Source organism: Lytechinus pictus, chromosome 2 (genome assembly GCF_037042905.1).
Source record: "Lytechinus pictus isolate F3 Inbred chromosome 2, Lp3.0, whole genome shotgun sequence".
Lineage (NCBI taxonomy): Eukaryota > Metazoa > Echinodermata > Echinoidea > Temnopleuroida > Toxopneustidae > Lytechinus > Lytechinus pictus.
The window spans coordinates 30,275,561-30,295,541 of NC_087246.1; the positions used below are offsets into that span (position 1 = coordinate 30,275,561).

Below are 19,981 nucleotides of genomic sequence, written 5' to 3' on the forward strand. Positions count from 1 at the left end.
ATGTAATATCAAATTAGAAGATCAAAGCATTATACTTTAGGGTTAATAGTACCAACAATACAATATGTGTATATGTTATTAAGATTCATAATATCTTTTCTTTCAGTATCCTTGATGCCAAGGAATTTGAATGGGAGAGTCAGCTACGATTCTACTGGGACCGTGAGCCCGATGAGCTCAACGTGCGTCAGTGCACAGGAACCTTCGGCTATGGTTATGAATACATGGGACTGAATGGTAGACTGGTGATCACCCCTCTCACAGACAGAATCTATCTTACCCTCACACAGGTAGGTCATATGAATTTTGTCACCAGTCTTTTAAATTATTTGTGCATAACAAGTTCCTGAATTACCCTCTAGTGACAACAAGTGACATTAGGCTTCTGTATATTGAGTCTACTTCAGAACCTGAACATTTCATGGTAGTTAATTTCCATGAATTTTGTGACAAATCCAAGTGCTCCAATGCAGTCAATTATTTTGTTCCACTTTCAATATTTCGTATTTCCATTGATGATACAGTTAACGTCATAAACAGTAAAAATCATGATATTGAAATTTGAGGAGGAGGGAGGGTCACCAAAAACAACAGGGGAGTGTTTCATCAACATTTTCATCCGACAAGTTGTCAGATCTGACATCTTTCTCTGATGTTGATTGGCTGAGAGGTACTGTTACTATGGTAACTGTCGGATAAAATGGGACTTGTCGGATAAAACGTCCGACAAGTCCTTTCATGAAACGCCCCCCCTGAGCTTAAAGGATGTAGTCCTCCTTGAAAACATGAATAACTGTGATTTGTTATTTTATGAGAGCAATACACAATGATAATTATTGAAAGGTAATTTGATATAATCAGCAGGTATTGCATTTAAAAGACTAAGTAAAATTATTGTATTGGTATTTATTGAAAACACTCTCAATGTGTTTTTTTTTTGTGTGTGTGTGAACAGGCCCTGTCTATGCAGCTTGGTGGTGCCCCAGCTGGTCCTGCCGGTACTGGTAAGACAGAGACAACCAAGGATCTGGCCAAGGCTCTAGGTCTTCTCTGCGTCGTCACCAACTGTGGTGAGGGCATGGATTACAAGGTCAGTCATCATTTTAATACTCTTTTTATACAATGAATATTCTTCAGGGGTACAGAGGGGCTTTGCAGAAAGGATGGAGTTTTTTTTCGTTTGCACGGTACAGTTGTTAACAGTATTCACTTTGAGAATCAAAAGATCAAAGGCCATGGTTAGCATTGTTTTAACCTTAAACATTCAATGCTGTAGGATTCTATTAGTGTAGGTGATGTTGTACAAATGAGCCCTGAAGAAATTTCACCTGAAAATCATTATTTAGTGCTTCAAAATAGTGAAAGAAAAAAATGTAAATATAATTCCATATACTACATATTTAGAATCCCCAGCATTGAAATCAAATGATGCTTTTTCTGTCACAAATCTCTTGAAAATGTCTGCACAATTACATATATATTTTTTCTTCCTGGATGATATTTTATCCACATGAACAATCTAAAACACAACACACATTGAAGTGAAGGAATTTTGTTAAATAAGATCTTTGTGTTGTTAATCATTAATGGAATGAACTTGTTTTTCTTTGCAGGCTGTTGGTAAGATCTTCTCTGGTCTAGCCCAGTGCGGTGCCTGGGGTTGTTTTGATGAGTTCAACCGTATTGATGTCTCAGTACTCTCCGTCATCTCATCTCAGATTCAAACTATTAGGAATGCTCTCATCCATAACCTCAAGAGGTTCCAGGTAAAAAAAAAAGAATGAATGTTATGTAAACAACTTGCAGATCGTAGGCATTTTTACATATAGATTAATTACATTTACAAGGATTTCTACCACATTTGGTGTACACTAACATGGTCTGCACTGTGCAGTAAATGTTTGTTCAGAGATTTACAGCAAATGGTGCTACTTTTAAAGGGGGCAACTATCAGGGTAGCTGCACACACCCACAGAGTTAAGATATATTCTGTTTAAGCAGAAATCAACGTTAACGTTGCATGTAGAGAGAAGTTTGCTTAAAAATTACCTGTTATTAACCTCAAAGAAGAACCTTTGGGCAAACTTGGTTTCTACTACTTTCAGTAATTGCCCTTGGTACTGGTTAAATAAAGCATAGTTTTTCTGTGATGAAAATAATTTGGCAGATTGATTGGTTCAAAGCATAACCATTTTCCTTTGGGGCTGCAACCCTCAGGAAAATAGTTTTCATCAAGACCCTCACAGGGCTGCACATACTTTTAAAACTCTTTTAGCCGCCCTGCTCAGCTTATGATCAAGAACAGATGTGTAGCAGACATTTATTTATTGAGAGTGTTATTGAAGGTCAAATTTAGAAGTCTATATCGCTTTCAAACAGTGTTGCAATTACTAATTTGAGCGCTTCAAATCTTTTTGTACAGTTTGAAGGAATGGAGATTGCAATGGACAATCGTATGGGTATCTTCATCACCATGAACCCTGGTTACGCTGGTCGCACTGAGCTTCCCGAGAGCGTGAAGGCCCTCTTCAGACCAGTGGTGGTTATTGTTCCTGATCTTCAGCAGATCTGTGAGATCATGTTGTTCTCTGAAGGTTTCCTTTTTGCTAAGGTAGGTATCACTCACTTCTATCAAAGATAGAAATAATACTAGTAATACTGGAACTGAGAAACAGGGGTGTTTCATGAAAGTTGTTAGCTCTGAATAAAATGTCAGCTCTGACAAGTCAGTGAAATCCTTGGTTTTGATTGGCTAAGAAGTACTGGGGACCGTTTCATAAAGCTGTTCGTAAGTTTAGAGCAACTTTAAGAACGACTGGTGATCCTTTCTTGTGGTAAATGATATTCACCTTTAAATGTCCATTGGTGATTATTTAGCGCAAGAGAAAGGATCACCAGTCGTTCTTAAAGTCGCACTTAACTTGCGAACTGCTTTATGAAACGCCCACCAGGTCTATGACTGTTGCTATGGTAACTGTCAGAGAACCTGTTAGTGCTGACACTAAATGGTGCCCTGTGCCACGTATTACTTGCAGAGAGGTGCTGTAGATTCAATTAAATCTCAAATTGCAGTTGATCTCAATTAAATATAGTAAAGAAATAGGATTTGTATGTTTCAGACTTAATGTATATTGATATGGAAGAAGCTTATGCATCTCTCAGTATGACTGTAAGTTACTGTGTTCTTGTATTGAGATGCCCTTTGAGTCAGAAGATGTTGAATATGTAAATCGTCAAGCCTGCTTAGAATGGAGGAAAACAACTTAAATCATCTTCTGATCTTGATTCTACAGGTGCTGGCCAAGAAGATGACCGTGCTGTACAAACTTGCCAAGGAGCAGCTTTCCAAGCAGTACCATTATGACTTTGGTTTGAGAGCTCTCAAGTCTGTCCTTGTCATGGCCGGTGAACTCAAGAGAGGCTCTGCAGAATTGCCAGAGGTAAACCTGACATGTCTAATTGCTTGATTATTGAACCTCAGTTGTCTGGATGTTTGCTACCAGCCCAGTCACTGGTACAAAGATTGTTAGTGTTGAACATATTTCTGTCCTTATTGTGATGGTAAATCACTTTTTTTGCTATCAGACACAACTTTTAGACTTAGTATAAAAATATGGAATTTGACTAAAATGCATTTGAATGCGGGAAAGAAATTAAAAATATCTTAGTGATTCTTTGTATAAGGTACCAGGAGTGCATCCAGAAATGTGTGAGTACTGGGGTAGTGGATAAAGAATCTACGGAAGGTAACTTTGCACAATAAACCCATTGCTGTATTTCAGTGCATGTTTCAATAATTGTTAGATGTCTATACAAAAAACCAAAATTAAAAAAATTAAGAAAAAAGATGCCAAATGGCAAGTGAAGGATGTACCTTGGAATGAAAACGTCCAAGAAATTTGAAAACCCTAGGATGTCTAGTTCTCTAACCATACCTTCTCTCCTTCCTCCCATCAGGATGTCGTGTTGATGAGAGCCCTCCGTGACATGAACCTTCCTAAGTTTGTCTTTGAGGACGTTCCTCTGTTCTTGGGTCTCATCTCTGATCTCTTCCCTGGTCTAGACTGTCCTCGGGTCAGGTATCCTAACTTCAATGATGCAGTGGAACAGGTCCTTGAGGAGAACAACTACATCCTGCTAGATCACCAGGTATGCAATACGGATAACTTGGGAACATTCATTTGTATTATTCTACAAATTGAAGGTAGTAAAGCATTTACACGATGTGCACGTTACTGAAGTATTGGGAATCGCCTGGATATAAGTAATGCCCCACGTTAACATCTGCTTGACACTCAGAGTAGATTATTATCTGATGAGATTAATCAACTTACAAAAGCAATAGAAAATATGGCCATAATTTTGAACAATTCAATTGTTATATGTTTTTAGTGCTTTATCAGTTAATCGTCGCACTCAATTTAGGGACCTGTTAACATCAAATGCCCATCATTTTGCAAGTTTTTACATTTTAAATCAATTTTACTGAAACTCTTGTTCTAGGTTGATGTGGGAGTCAATGGCTCTGTTACACAAAGGCTTGTAATCCTTTGCAAACATCAAACACAGATTCTGGCTGAATGATAATATGTATGATAAAAAAATGCATGCATGTATGTATGTATGTATTTGATTTGCCATTTCAACTTGATAGCAAGTTTTAGGTTGGAGCCCAGTTATAGGAGGCGAAATTGATCGGTCATGACCAAGTAATAATTAACTGTGATCCTTGTTGCAGGTTGACAAGGTAGTCCAGATGTACGAGACCATGCTGACCCGTCATACCACTATGGTGGTTGGGCCTACAGGAGGAGGCAAGACGGTGGTCATCAACACCCTCTGTCAGTCTCAGACCAAGTAAGTGATTTGTGCTTCATTGGTGTTTCTCTTCGGCAAATAGATGAGGGTTGGTGGTGCGATGTTTCAAGCAGTGGATTTAATTTGTGCTATTTTCAGTGTCATAATGTTTTGTCTGTCATCTTGTAATTATGCCTTTCTTTAATTCGGAATGGTATTATGAGGCAGGGGAAAAAAAAACACTTTGGAAAATGTGAAGAATTGTATGACCTGTTTAAATTATCTGTAATCTATGAACATTTTGAGACAATTTGTTTTCCATATGACATTGAAGAAAATAAATGTGTGAATTAGTTTTGTATCTGATTTGTTAAAATTTATTTTTGTTATATTTTTATATCAGGCTAGGAATCCACACCAAACTATATGTGATGAACCCCAAGGCCATGAGTGTAATAGAACTTTATGGTATCCTGGACCCGGTCACCCGTGACTGGACCGACGGTCTCCTCTCCAACATCTTCCGTGAGATCAACAGACCCACGGACAAGAACGAGCGCAAGTATATCCTCTTTGATGGTGACGTAGATGCTCTTTGGGTGGAGAACATGAACTCTGTGATGGACGACAACAGGCTCCTGACTCTTGCCAACGGAGAGAGAATCCGCCTCCAGAAGCATTGTGCTCTGCTCTTTGAGGTCAGTTTAGACTTTACCAGTATCCTCTTCCAGTTAACTGTATATCTTCCACCATTCTTGTGCACTTTTTGTGTTTTTTTTGTTCACTCCATTTCTTGACATCTTTTCCTAGTTGAATGTGTGTTTCCTCCTTCCTTCCTGCTACTCTTCCCTCTGACTTATTTCTAACTTGATTTTGGATCTAAGTTTTGTAGCAGGAGGTATTTCCAAAGCTATGTGAACAACCTCAGTTTGTTTTACCCCTCACCAAATTGTATCAATTGGTATGATCACATGTCTTGTCTTGACACTACAGTTATTTCAAAACAATTTTGCCAAGGACAATTTATCTAAAAAAGGAAAATCAATGTAATGTTGATTGAGAGGGAAAATAAAGTATCAGAAGATTTAAAACTGAATTCAAATTGGACCAGTTATCAGGTTCATCAAGTAATTGTAATGTTGAAGCTGCTTCAGACAGGGGATGAATAACCAATCATTCACCGTTTGATATCCTTGCTTTAGGTTTCCGACCTCCAGTACGCCTCCCCCGCTACCGTCTCCCGCTGTGGTATGGTGTTTGTGGATCCCAAGAACCTCGGCTACATTCCCTTTTGGCAGCGCTGGGTCAATGCCCGTACTAACAAGGCAGAGCAGCAGGACCTGACCAGGCTGTTTGAGAAGTATGTCCCTGGTTGCCTGGACATGATCCTGGAAGGTGTCACCGATGGCAAACAAGGAGAGAAGCTCAAGATGATTGTACCCCTCACTGCCCTCAACTTGGTGAGTATTCAAGACTGGGGTGATTCATAATGCTGTTTATATTTAAAATATAATTGAACTATAACAAGCCATATAGACTTCTTAATCATTTATTGGTAGTGCAAGTTCCACTGTAGATTGAGATTGTTCTTAACAATCTGAGCCTACATATTTATCACTAGTTAATCAGCCGGTTAAAAAGCCGTATAGCTTTCTTACTTTCTTGTTTGATTTTATTTTGGGGTCTCTGAACATAGATTTCTTGAGTAGATTTACTGGATTGAACCACAAATTTTGTAGCAAATATCTTTTAAAAGTTAGCTCTTGTATGACTTACAATGTACCTCCTATTGGTAACAATTTTCAAAACTTTTGTTTTTAATGCATCTGAATTTTGCATGCATGTTTCCTCTCATCTTCTAATCAACTCAGGTGAACCAACTGAGCCGAATGCTTGATGCCCTTCTGGTCAAGGAACTGGGTGAATCCGATGTCCTGGAATGTTACTTCCTGGAGGCATTGTACTGGTCCCTTGGTGCAGCACTCCTGGAGGATGGACGGATCAAGTTTGATAGCTACATCAAGAACGTTGCTTCTATGCCAACTGTCTCTGATGAGAGCGTGGATGCTGGACCTGGGGAGTTACCCGGTGTGCTGGATACGGTCTATCAATACTTCTTTGATAAGCAGAAGAATAAGGTCAGTAAATAACATAGTGGCTCACAGTATTCATTTTGTCTCTTTCCATTTCAGTGGATCTGGTGGTCTAGACTAGTTCCTAAGTACGTATATGAACAATCAAAGTTGTATGACATCACCTTTTAACCTATCATGTTGTTTTACTTTTATTGTATTTGAGAAGAATTTCCTTCATCGTCCCTCTTTCAGTGGATTGCCTGGTCCAAGGTTGTACCCAAGTACGTCCATGACCCTGAGAAGCGTTTCAATGAGATCCTTGTGCCGACTGTGGACACTGTACGTAACACCTGGGTGTTGGAGCAGATGCTGTCTGTCAAGCAGCCAGTCTTGTTTGTTGGGGACACTGGTACTTCCAAAACAGCCACCATCCAGGACTTCCTCAGGAATCTTGACCAAGACAGCCATGTAAGTCTCAAAGACTTTTCATTCTTCCTATTTTTTTATACAGGGGTGTGAGAGTTCAGATTTTTAGCTGAATTCTGATTTTTTTTTTTTTCATTTTCAGCTTAATTTCGGCTTATTTTTGGTTTTCCTCTATACAAAAAGTATGGGAGCTCTTTCTATTTCAGACTTTTTCAACTCTCTTCATCTTTTTTCAGATATTTTTATTTGTGACCACTCACACCTCTGTTTATAATTGATACATTATAAAACCTTGGTATAGGTCTTTTTCTGTAACTATGTTAATAACCAAGTACATCCTATTTAAATACAGATTGAATCACAAGTGTTCTCTTCACAAGTATTTGGTGTAGATTATTTTGTTCCCCTTTTTAGCCCCGCCAATCAAAGTTATATACGGGAACCAACATATGGTTGGGTTAGCTTGGGTTACTTTGATGCAAATCATGCAAATGAAGCTACTTTTGCATTTGTTAGTTAGCGATGTTAACAAACTTTGTCGTAGTCATTTTGTCAGGGATATTCGTCATGTCTGTGACATACGTCGTGTATTTCCTTTGGGAGAGAGCTGGCATATTAAGACTAAAAGTATATGTGGGCCCTGTAAATGTTGAAATTATAGCATTGTCTTATTTAACCATTCTAACTTTTATTTGATATAGCACAATACCAACCCTACTCATCTCACTTTCTATGATGTTTATATTTCTACTAATCATTCTTGGCTTTCTTTCCTGTTTATTTTGAATAATGTTGGTTACTTGTAGAAAGAGCCAGAAAATGAGAGTTATGGTCGTCTTAAATTGAAGACAGTGAGTAAAACAATACTAGCAACAGTACCTGTACTGCTCAATAGAATGGCATCTTATCCATGACCATATTCAATATATTATCAGTGTTATATCTGTCATATCATTTATCAACATATTATTGTATGTATGCACAGTGTAGATAATAGAATATTGTTATGTATTTAATTTATATTTACTATGGTATTGTGTAATATATTGAGCATATATCACAATAGACAATAATAATAATATAGGATATTTGTATATCCACCTTGGATAAATTGATTGCACATAGATTTTTGTTAATTATTACTGTGGCCTGTTTTATATTTGCAGTTTGTAAGCTATGCATGACTTTCTTTATCAACTGGTACATGTACTTGTGTTATATGTGAAACACTCAGAATTTCTGCAGTGTTTAAACAAAGTTGGGCTGAATTTCTTATAACACTGATCAATGTTGTTGACTTTGTATTGAAAGGCTTAAGAACAACCAGAAGTTGGATCTACTGCTCATAATTCAAGCGTAGCTGATAGGAATTAAGATGTTTGAGAATCTGATGTAGCATGCCAGAAGATGTTCCAGTTGTTTGTTACGTCATAGATACACATAATTGTATGAAAAACTTTGTAAAAGAGAGACACCCCTCCCCCCCCCCCCCCCCGGACTCGAGATGATATGCTTACACTATTGTTTTAGTTGTCGTTTATGAACTTAGATATTTTTGTCCATGGTGGGACAAAATAGTATGAGGTAGTAATAATTCTTATATTGTACTTACCTTGATAAATTTACTCGCTAAGATAAGAGTGTGGCAAAAAGAAGCTGCTGAAAACTGCTTAGCTAATAAAAGAGAGCCAATGGAGTAAATTAGAAAGTAAAAAAGGGGCCTAAGCTTTCGATCCTAGCAGAATCTTCGTCGGAGGCAAAATGACAAACATACAAAGTGGAGATAAGATAAGAGTGTACCACCAATCACCCTTAAATAAATTTGTGGGATCAATGTCATTATAGTTCATTCAAATTATGATCTTCAAAGTTACTTGTAAAAAATATATACTTCTCAAGTATACTTATCAACATTCTGGTATCCACTCGGGAGTATGACACAACCAAATTATTTTTAGTTATTCTTGTTCCTAAACCATTGATAATATACTAGTTTACATGTATGTTCATTGCAATTAATTTCGTACTTCTAGCAGTATACTAAAATATATTTTTTGCTGATTAGTGAATTTTCAGTATCTTATTCTGTCAGGTTTTTTTTTTTTACATGTATATGTATATCCTGTAGCTACAGTGTCTTGCCTTTGTACTAGATACGTATAGAAGTAGTTTAGATTTAGTCCTTGTATCCCAACATCAAGCCTGTGTACTAGTTCACCTTAAAAGTGAATTTGTCTTATATTCAAATGCATATTGCCATTAAGGTCATATTACGTATCTCAACCTTTTGACAACTGCTAAGATACTAGTAGCAAAATCAAATCAGTGATAACCTCTATTTCCATTTTCATCAGTACCTTCATATTCTATTAACATCAAAAATTGAATCTCCCATTCAATCTCTAATCATACAGCTTCTCCATTAAAAAAAATGAAAAATACTAACAAGGCACAAAATAACAATCATACAATTTCATATTCTAACCAAGAATATTCAAATATGATATGGGTGATATGATAATGTTCGATTGGTAAAATGTGACTGACATGGCATAATTGTTAATCAAGGGGAATCATTGAATTCCATATTTAAAAAAGATTAAATCAATACTTCCATTAGAACATTTTTCTCCATATTTAAGGAATTGGATCCTTGCTATTTACTAATGAAATTGTGAATGATACTAGTAAATTAAATAGGGGAAAAATCAAACAAAGAAACATTTCCCTCATGTTTGTGGACCCTCTGACAAAATGCTTACAGCCAATCTCTTTAACCTATGCTGCCAAATCAGGTAAATTGCTGATTGGTCTACAGCTGCCTCATCTCCAACCAGGTTGTCTTGTAATAATTTGGTCTAATTGCCATGTAGCCCATTCACCATTTTTGTCTCACCTGCATAGCAGAGTGAGACTATAGGCGCCGCTTTTCCGACGGCGGCGGCGACGGCGACGGCGGCGGCGGCGTCAACACCAAATCTTAACCTGAGGTTAAGTTTTTGAAATGACAGCATAACTTAGAAAGTATATGGACCTAGTTCATGAAACTTGGCCATAAGGTTAATCAAGTATTACTGAACATCCTGCCTGAGTTTCATGTCACATGACCAAGGTCAAAGGTCATTTAGGGTCAATGAACTTAGACCATGTTGGGGGAATCAACATCAAAATCTTAACCTAAGGTTAAGTTTTTGAAATGTCATCATAAATTAGAAAATATATGGACCTAGTTCATGAAACTTATACATAAGGTTAATCAAGTATCACTGAACATCCTGCATGAGTTTCACGACACATGACCAAGGTCAAAGGTCATTTAGGGTCAATGAACTTTGGCCGAATTGGGGGTATATGTTGAATTACCATCATAACTTTGAAAGTTTATGGATCTGATTCATGAAACTTGGACATAATAGTAATCAAGTATTACTGAACATCCTGTGCAAGTTTCAGGTCACATGATCAAGGTCAAAGGTCATTTAGGGTCAATGAACTTTGGCCAAATTGGGGTATTTGTTGAATTACAGCCATAAATTTGAAAGTGTGTTGGTCTAGTTCATAAAACTTGGACATAAGAGTAATCAAGTATCACTGAACATCCTGTGCGAGTTTCAGGTCACATGATCAAGGTCAAAGGTCATGTAAGGTCAAAGAACTTTGGCCACGTTGGGGGTATTTGTTGAATTGCCATCATATCTCTATAAGTGTATTGGTCTAATTCATAAAACGTGGAAATACGAGTAACCAAGTATCACTGAACATCTCGTGCGAGTTATAGTAGTTTTCAAAATCAGCACTGCTGCTATATTGAATCACGTGATGCAGGTGAGACGGCCAGAGGCATTCCACTTGTTAGCTCATCCGGCCCGAAGGGCAAGATGAGCTTGTGGCGTGGCGTTCGTCGTCTGTCATCCGTCCACAATTTCAAAGTGCTTCTTCTTCGCCATTTCAAGTCTGATTTCAATTCTGTTTGCTTTATATGATAACACTAGGTGGGGATTCAAAACTTCTACACAGAATATCGAAACTCATTAAATATGCTAATTTATGCGCATTTTTCAAAATTCACAAAAAAAGCTTCTTCTTTATTTGTTGACCGATTTTGAATTTTTTGCTTCCATCTGGTAGAGCTTCATGAGGTCCACCAAAGTTCTACACAGAATTTTGAAATTTTGAGTAGAAAATTATTTATGCTAATTTATGCGAAATTCATAAATTACAGAAAATGCCTCTTTGTTGACTGAATTTCAAAATGCTTCTTCTTCGTCATTTCAAGTCTGATTCAATTCTGTTTGCTTTTTATGATAGCATTAGGTGGGGGATTCAAAACTTCTACACAGAATTTTGAAACTCATTAAATATGCTAATTTATGCGCATTTTTAAAAGTTCACAAAAAATGCTTCTTCCTTATTTGTTGACTGATTTTGAATTTTTTGCTTCCATCTGGTAGAGCTTCATGAGGTTCACCAAAATTCTGAAATTTTGAGTAGAACAATTTCTATGCTAATTTATGCAAAATTAATTTATGCATATTTTTAAAAATTCACATAAAATGCTTCTTCTGATGAATTTGTTGACCAATTTTGATTTTTTTTTCTTCCATCTGGTTGAGCGTCATGAGGTTCACCAAACTTCTACACAGAATTTTGAACTTTTGAGTAGTAAATTTTTTATGCTAATTTATGCGTATTTTTAAAAATTCATATAAAATGCTTCTTTATTTGTTGACCAATTTTGATTTTTTTTTTCTTCCATCTGGTAGAGCTGCATGGGGAACACCAAACTTGTACACAAAATTTTGAAATTTTGTCTAGAAAATTATTAATGCTAATTTATGCAAAATTTATTCATACATCACAAAAAATGATTTTTCTCCTTCATTTGTTGATCAGTTTAAGTTTTGTTTGCTTTATATGATAGCTCTAGGTGGTGATACAAAATTTTGAAACTCATTAATATGCTAATTTATTCATATATTTTCAAAACTCACAAAAAATACTTATTTATTTGTAGATTGATTTTGATTATTTTTGTTCCATCTGCGAGCTACATGAGGTTCATCAAGGTTCTACACGAGAGTTCAGAAATTTTGACTAGAAAATTATTTATGCTGATTTATATGAAATTTATTCATAGATCACAAAAAATGTCATTTCTTCATTAATTTCAATTCTATATCCTCAATTTATGTCACCAATATCATTCACTACAGTGTCAACTGGGCTGAAATTAAAATTGTGTTAAATTTCGTTGCGAGATGCCAGATGAGCTCCACATCATTGATGTGCTAGTATAGAATTTCCAGTTAGGCTATATAAGCATTTCATCTAGTTTCCACTTGGTCAAACACCATTTAGTCTAAATGATTAGAAGAACTGTTTATAAATTATTTTTAATTATTATTTTTAAAAATGCTTAATAATTATTAGATGAAGTGGAAATTAGACCTTGTAGATGATGGGAATATATAAACCCCAAGCCACACCGATCGCCAGAGAAACTGTCCGAATGTTAAGCAATTTTAGCATAATATTTTGTTATCTTGCTAATTCATACATTCAAATTTGCCTTCCTTCGTCAGACTGTGTGATACTGAGGAATAACTATATGACTCCTCAGTTGAATAGTCGTGAATCGTGATTAATATTTTTGTCTGCACACCCCTCTGTTATACAGTTGATCCTTTCCATCAACTTCTCGTCTCGTACCACCTCCATGGACGTCCAACGCAACCTGGAAGCCAACGTTGAGAAGCGTACCAAGGACACGTATGGACCGCCACCGGGCCGCCGTCTCCTCGTTTTCATGGATGACATGAACATGCCACAGGTGGACGAGTATGGTACCCAACAGCCCATCGCTCTCCTCAAACTGCTCCTGGAGAAAGGGGGTATGTATGACAGAGGAAAGGACCTCATCCTGAAGTACATCAGGGATATCGGTTTCTTGGCTTCTATGGGAAAGGTAAGAATGATTTGAATAATCGTTGTCTGCATCCTTTTGTCTCGAGAGATGATGGTGTGGTGCTAGGGGATGGAGTTACATTTTCTTGAGTGGCTGTAGAGTTCCACTCTGGGGTGGCAGTCTCTGGAGCACCTTGTACAGATGAAGGAAGTTGGTGCTGAATGAAATTAAAATGATAGTGTTATAAATAATAAAATAAGTTTGATTTATACAGCACAGCTGTATACAGTGTTCATTCTGCTTCTTTTTTAGTAAACTTGATAAAAAGTATTAGAGTAATAGAAACAACTAAATCAAAATGTATTTTATTAATATCACCATTTATGCAGTCAGATCCTAGTTATTAGCTAGATTATCCATTCATTAAATATTTAAAATTCTTAGTAGCCATTTACAATGATTAATTTCTATCAGTAAATTGCTTGTATCTAGGTTTCTAGTCTTCATAGTAGATTTTAAATAACCAGTCCTATGGTCTAAAATAGACATCTTTTCCTACCTGTTTTAAATTGTATACATTTTTGTGGAATGAAATGGTGGGGGGAAAGTTAGTTACATTTATTGTCGGCTTTTCTTTTAATGATATATCTGTAAAGTGCGTTGAGACATCGTTTTGATGTGATATAGAGCAGTATACAACAGCAGAACATACTATTATTAAGCGGATCTGAAGTCCCCTATGATCTTTGTAACACATGTTGCCGTTTTTCTTTCTGCTATCTAGCTGCAGTCTGACTCCATTATTAATCAATATTTCTCTTTCCTCCCTATCAGGCTGGCGGAGGAAGGAACGAGGTCGATCCTCGTTTCATCTCTCTCTTCTGCTCTTTCAACATTACCTTCCCTTCGGAGGAAACCCTGAATCACATCTACTCATCCATCTTAGCTGGCCATCTGCAACCCTTCGATGAAAGCATCCAGAAACTCACCCCCAAGATCACTCAGGCAACCCTTGACCTCTACAAGGTATGTAATCAACATTGCCTTGTGTTTTCTTTTAACATCACAGGGGACTCTAAAGTTATGAAACATTCAATTTGTTATTTATTTGTATTGGTATTGTACATTTTTTAGCAATATTAGTTGAAAGTGAAAATGCAAAATAGTTCATTCTTCGGAATCAAGTATCCAAGCTTCACAAAGTTAGTCTCATAAGATGCGCATGGCTGGGATAAATCAGTTAAATTAATTGTGTTTTTTTTTTATCTCCTTTTGACATCAGGTGATTGTTGTAGATCTGCCTCCTACCCCATCCAAGTTCCATTACATCTTTAATCTTCGTGATCTGTCTCGCGTCAGTCAAGGGTTGCTGCTGACCACCCCTGATCGTTTCTCAGATGCAAAGAGTTTCATCCGTGTGTGGCGCAATGAATGCCTTCGGGTATTCCACGATCGTCTGATCAACCAGCATGACAAAGATCTAGTGCAGGTACTCCTTGACTTTTTATTTGTCAGAGCTTCACCCAAACTCTGGAATAATTTCCCTTCCTCAATATGAAACACATCATCTGTTCACCTATCTAAAGTGAATATACAAATTACTATTTGTTTTTCATTATGCTCTACATTGGTCAAAACACAATAATGAAAGGAAAAATAATAATTCTGTTGTTGCTTTTAATATATATCTGAAAACAGGGTTTTTATCTTGGGAACTTCTATGGATATTGTATATCATGTAGTCAAGTTATTGACAGCCAGAATTGTAGAAATCACAAAGATTATGTTTTTTATGAGCTTTGTGATACATTATCCTAGTTGCTATTGAAAAGTTGTATTTTGTAAGTGGCAAATTCTTTTCCTTCTGATTTATCTGTGTTTTATTGTGTTTTCTGATAGGGTATGATCAAGAATATTCTTGACGAGCATTTCCGTGAACATACTGAGAACGCCATGCGTGAGCCACTCCTGTATGGCGACTATCGCACTGCGCTCGATGGTGGTGAAGCCAGACTCTATGAAGACATACAGGATTACGATGCAGCTAAGGCACTCTTTCAAGAGGTAGACTTCTCTGAAATTTTCTCTCTCTTTTTTTTTACTGCCAATTTCACTGTGTATTTTCATTGATTTGTATAGGATTATTTGGGCATGCTTCATCACATTCCACTCTCTGAAAGGAGAGCACGTCCACAATAATGAATAAATCTCTTCTAAATTAATAAAATTCTTTGTCTGCTTTCAGCAGACATTTTGATAACAATGTGGTTCTATTTGGCCTGTCATAGATACATGTTATTAGGATTATGTTACATAGTTTCTAAAATTGCATATCAACCTGTTTTGATTGGAATAGTTCGTAATGAAGAGAAATCAAGCTCATGGAGCTCTACGGTATGGTATCTTATAATTAAATTAATTTTCCTTGTTTATATTTTGCTGTAGATTCTTGAAGAGTACAATGACAGTAATACCCCAATGAACCTGGTTCTCTTTGACGATGCCCTTGACCATTTGACCCGGGTTCATAGGGTTATCAGGATGGATCAAGGTCATGCTCTTCTTGTTGGTGTCGGTAAGAAATACTTTTGCATTTTTGCCTCTTGCCTTTAATAGACTAATTCTTTGTCATCCTCCTTCCTCCCACCATCTCTCTCCTCCCTTCCCTGCTGCCCCTTCCCTTCTCTCTCTCTCTCTCTTTCTCCCCCTCTTGGTCTTTTTTTTTTCTAAATTCCCATGTCTCTGTCAAATATTGAGACCAAATAGAATGTATCTGATAGCTTGTAGATGAGATATACTTCATCACAAATGCAAAAAAAAAAAAAAAGAACTTGTTGCCCATTTATTTTCACTGGGTGTTAAAACTTTGTATCTTAAATTTTAAAGCACAGAAATCACTACATTTTAGAAATATTGCAATGTTGGCACCATCTTGTCTGAAAAACAAGATCCCCTAATTCCTATTTAGAACTCTTTCTAGGCAAATGAAGGTTGCTACTTATTTCATAACACTAAAATCAAGCTTTTCCCGATTTGTCATCAAAGTCATTTTATTTTGAGATGAGAGATTTTTGATACCCCAGTGATGTTTTGCTCTTTGGTTGAGTCATATATACAGATTCATTGATGGTTTTTGTGTTTCTAAACCTATAGGTGGGAGTGGCAAACAGAGTTTGACCAGACTAGCATCCTTCACCGCCGGCTGTGAAGTCTTTGAGATCACCCTGAGCAGAGGCTACGATGAGAGCAACTTCAGGGAAGATCTCAAGATTCTCTACAACAAACTTGGCATTGAGAATAAGAAGGTCTCATTCCTCTTCACTGATGCCCATGTTGCACAAGAAGGTAGGTTTAAGAGAACCCCCCTCCCCTTCACAAATAAGTATTGTCCTTACTTTGTTAGTATATGACATGTTGAAGGATTGACTGATGATCAGAGATGCTGACTATCGGCACAAGAGATTATGCATACATTTTTTAATCAATGTTTTTGTTTGTACATGGAAACAGAATTATCTCTTGCTTTCTTGCTTTGTAATCAAGAGGTCAAGTGTGAGAATCCCACCGGACGGAGCCAAACATCTTTTTTTCAAGGATTCAATTCACGCTTTGGTACCGTTCTTGCAGTTTTTAAACGAAAGGCAAATGTAGAATGACTAGTGACAGAGTTTCGAAGCTCTTGCTAGAGAATGCTCCCTAGGGAGTGCAGAACGGGCATTCATGTGTGTGCAGACAAGCAAAATGTGATGACTTGGGAAACAATATTTCTGAAATGTTCCAAATACCTCATTCTACTTAAAATCGGAATACCATTATCATATCAAATTTTCAACCCCACACATTACCGTATTGGAAATCATGTGTCATCTACCTGGAAAAGTACAATTTTCATTGTTATATTCTTATTTTAATTTTTAAAATTGTTTAAAGAGTGAATTAATTGTTGTTTCATATTTTGACATTTAGGTTTCCTTGAGCTAATTAACAATATGTTGACATCCGGCATGGTGCCAGCTCTGTTTGCTGATGATGAAAAAGAGGCCATAGTTGGGCAGGTATGTCAGTTATCTTTACTTTTATACATGAATCAGCAATCTAACATTTCAGTTGTACCTGTGATTTAAAGTGTACAAGTTGCTTTTTTTACATTAAAGCAATAAAAGTGTAAATTATAGAGGTGTCAGAATAATGTAAAAAGGAAAAATATACTTACCATGAAAGATGTTCCTTGGATTATGCATGATGAAGATGTAAATTCCCATCAAACTTTATTGTGATATTTTTAGAAGTCACTTTTTAACTCATGCATACCTGTACCTCCAATTTGTAGTCATTGGTCTGTGGAAAATCTCTATTATGACTCTTTCTCATGATTACTGTCTTTTTTTATAATTTCCTTAGATGCGAGATGAAGCGACCAAGCAGGGTGTACCGCCAATCAGGGAAGCCATTTGGCAGTACTTCATCACGAAGAGTATCAACAACCTTCATGTGGTCCTAGCCATGTCTCCTGTAGGGGACACCCTGCGCACCCGCTGTAGGAACTTCCCTGGTCTGGTCAATAACTGCAGCATTGATTGGTTCATGGCGTGGCCCAAGCAGGCCTTGGAAGCGGTAGCCACCGTCTTCCTTGGACATGAAGATGTGAGTGTTTAGAAAGGATAGATTGAATGGAAGAACCGAGTGTGTAAGTGGAGTGAAAAAATATCTAGCTTTCACTGCATTTACTTTCACACATGGCACAGCAAGTGCATTATTTGTTTTGTAAAAAAGCGGCACAGTTTTGTTGCTTTCCTGCTCTGCCATGGTAGCATTGGTCTGCTCAAGCCATATTTGCAGTGCAATGTGCAAATTAAGTTTCATATCGTACAATGCATTTTAATCAATCGTGTTGCTTGAAAAATACACCTTATTGTGATCATTAGCAATGAATCATAAGAACACCAAGATAAACCCAAAATAATTGGGATGTAAACAAAAGGAAATCGTTTGAGAAAAATTAATTGTACCAAATATGTATATTTTACCTGTATTGGTTTGTAATAGTCTAACCACCTCTAAATTGACAATGAGTCTGTCATTATGAATTTCTTAGATTTGTATACATTGCTCTCATATCTCCTGTACAGGTTAAGAGCATCCCAGATGACAAGCGTGACAGTGTAGTAGACCACGTTGTGTTTGTACACCAGTCTGTCAGTGACTACAGCACGCAGTTTGCTCTTAAGCTGCGTAGGAACAACTATGTGACACCCAAGAACTACCTGGACTTCATCAATACATATCTCAAGCTGCTTGATGAGAAAGATGAATATATCCTCTCTCAGGTAACACATTTTTTCTGAGTGTTGTGTTCTAAGAGTAAGAATGATGTTGAAAATTACAGGACAAGAATCTTATCTTGTGGATAAATCTTCATATTGGCAATATTTCTATTTTTTCCTTCAAAGGTAGAGATAGATGTTTGTCTCTTGCCAAAGTGTGAAAACAATAAACCCAGGCAAAATTGTTGTTTGAAAGTTTGAAAATTGCCTGAATTGAGTAAGCAGTAAACATCCTTGATATTACCAATGGGTTGGGCCTATGACAAAGAATCTCGCAATAGCTGAAATGTCGATTTATTGTGTAATGTAATTCAATATATACATTTATATTCAAAGTGATGATTGAGCTTTCGAACCTAGGATTTGTACCAATTTTGTGTGTAGATAAACTATACCAGCTACATTAATAGTAACTGAGAAAACTCAGTTCCAACATCATTTCCATTTTAGTTGGGTCTTGCATTCAAAATCAAACTTGTGATAAACTTTCAGGTTATTTCAAACACCATATTGGTTTAATAGTGTTGAGTGTGATGATTAATCTTTTGAAGCCAGTATTTATATCAGTCTCACTCCAGGTTGGATGTTGGGGGCTGGTGTAAATGCTGCCCAAACAGTAACTCCAGTTTTCAACACAAAACATGTGATCTCTTGATTTATTCTGCCTTTATCTATGAATGACTTAACCTTGATTCTTTTCTCCTGCAGTGTAAGCGTCTTGAGGGTGGTATGGCCAAGCTTATTGAGGCCAGCGTCCAGCTGAACGAACTCAACGAGAAGCTGGCCGTACAGAAGGTAGTCTTGAAGGAAAAGAACGAAGCTTGTGAGATTCTCCTGGAGGAAATCACAACCCGTACCGCTCAAGCCACTGAGAAGAAGACATTCGCTGTGGCGAAGGGAAAGGATATCGAGGAGCAGAGTGTTGTTATCAAAGTAGAAAAGGTAAATACACAATTTATGTTATTTTGGTTGGCATACAGAATAGCTTACTACATGTAATGATCATCGAGGGGAGGATTTCATGAAACACTGTTTTCACTGATATCTGTTATAAGCTACTGAAATCCTTGCATCTGATTGGGTGAAAAAATCTCTGACCATTTCCTCCATGAAACACTGCCCAGTTGAAGTGGGGAAAATGCAGCCATGACTTTGTGGTATGTCAAGTGAAAAAGTCCTTTCTTTCATGAAAATATAAATGATTATTTTCAACTTTCTAAATTTAAATGTCTAAACTAACATAAATAAGCAAATTACTCATTTCCATACCATATTTACTCATTTTACTCATATTACAGTATGCTTATCCTGGTCAAGTTGATTTAATTATGAGCTGTAGTGTCCTAATGTTTAGATGAATAAAATCCAAAAGAGATCACTTTGAAATGTTAGCCTGCCCTATTTTAACAATCTAAAACAAAAATTGCTTTCAGTCACAAATGCTTGATACATAA

At 36.8% G+C, this 19,981-nt stretch overlaps 1 protein-coding gene across 1 annotated transcript in view; it reads left to right on the plus strand.

The window, feature by feature from the left end:
* LOC129281662 (dynein axonemal heavy chain 10-like) overlaps nucleotides 1–19,981 on the plus strand; it is a 67,995-nt gene that overhangs the window by 28,670 nt on the left and 19,344 nt on the right. The window contains exons 30-50 of the mRNA XM_064115260.1: nucleotides 107–290; nucleotides 956–1,090; nucleotides 1,614–1,766; nucleotides 2,423–2,611; nucleotides 3,294–3,440; nucleotides 3,958–4,149; nucleotides 4,739–4,857; nucleotides 5,201–5,495; nucleotides 6,000–6,257; nucleotides 6,669–6,935; nucleotides 7,125–7,340; nucleotides 12,976–13,263; nucleotides 14,038–14,229; nucleotides 14,486–14,692; nucleotides 15,103–15,267; nucleotides 15,649–15,778; nucleotides 16,357–16,548; nucleotides 17,170–17,258; nucleotides 17,605–17,847; nucleotides 18,333–18,530; nucleotides 19,236–19,469. Coding sequence (XP_063971330.1) covers nucleotides 107–290; nucleotides 956–1,090; nucleotides 1,614–1,766; nucleotides 2,423–2,611; nucleotides 3,294–3,440; nucleotides 3,958–4,149; nucleotides 4,739–4,857; nucleotides 5,201–5,495; nucleotides 6,000–6,257; nucleotides 6,669–6,935; nucleotides 7,125–7,340; nucleotides 12,976–13,263; nucleotides 14,038–14,229; nucleotides 14,486–14,692; nucleotides 15,103–15,267; nucleotides 15,649–15,778; nucleotides 16,357–16,548; nucleotides 17,170–17,258; nucleotides 17,605–17,847; nucleotides 18,333–18,530; nucleotides 19,236–19,469 — 4,093 coding nt within the window. The remainder of the gene's footprint in view (nucleotides 1–106; nucleotides 291–955; nucleotides 1,091–1,613; nucleotides 1,767–2,422; nucleotides 2,612–3,293; nucleotides 3,441–3,957; nucleotides 4,150–4,738; nucleotides 4,858–5,200; nucleotides 5,496–5,999; nucleotides 6,258–6,668; nucleotides 6,936–7,124; nucleotides 7,341–12,975; nucleotides 13,264–14,037; nucleotides 14,230–14,485; nucleotides 14,693–15,102; nucleotides 15,268–15,648; nucleotides 15,779–16,356; nucleotides 16,549–17,169; nucleotides 17,259–17,604; nucleotides 17,848–18,332; nucleotides 18,531–19,235; nucleotides 19,470–19,981) is intronic.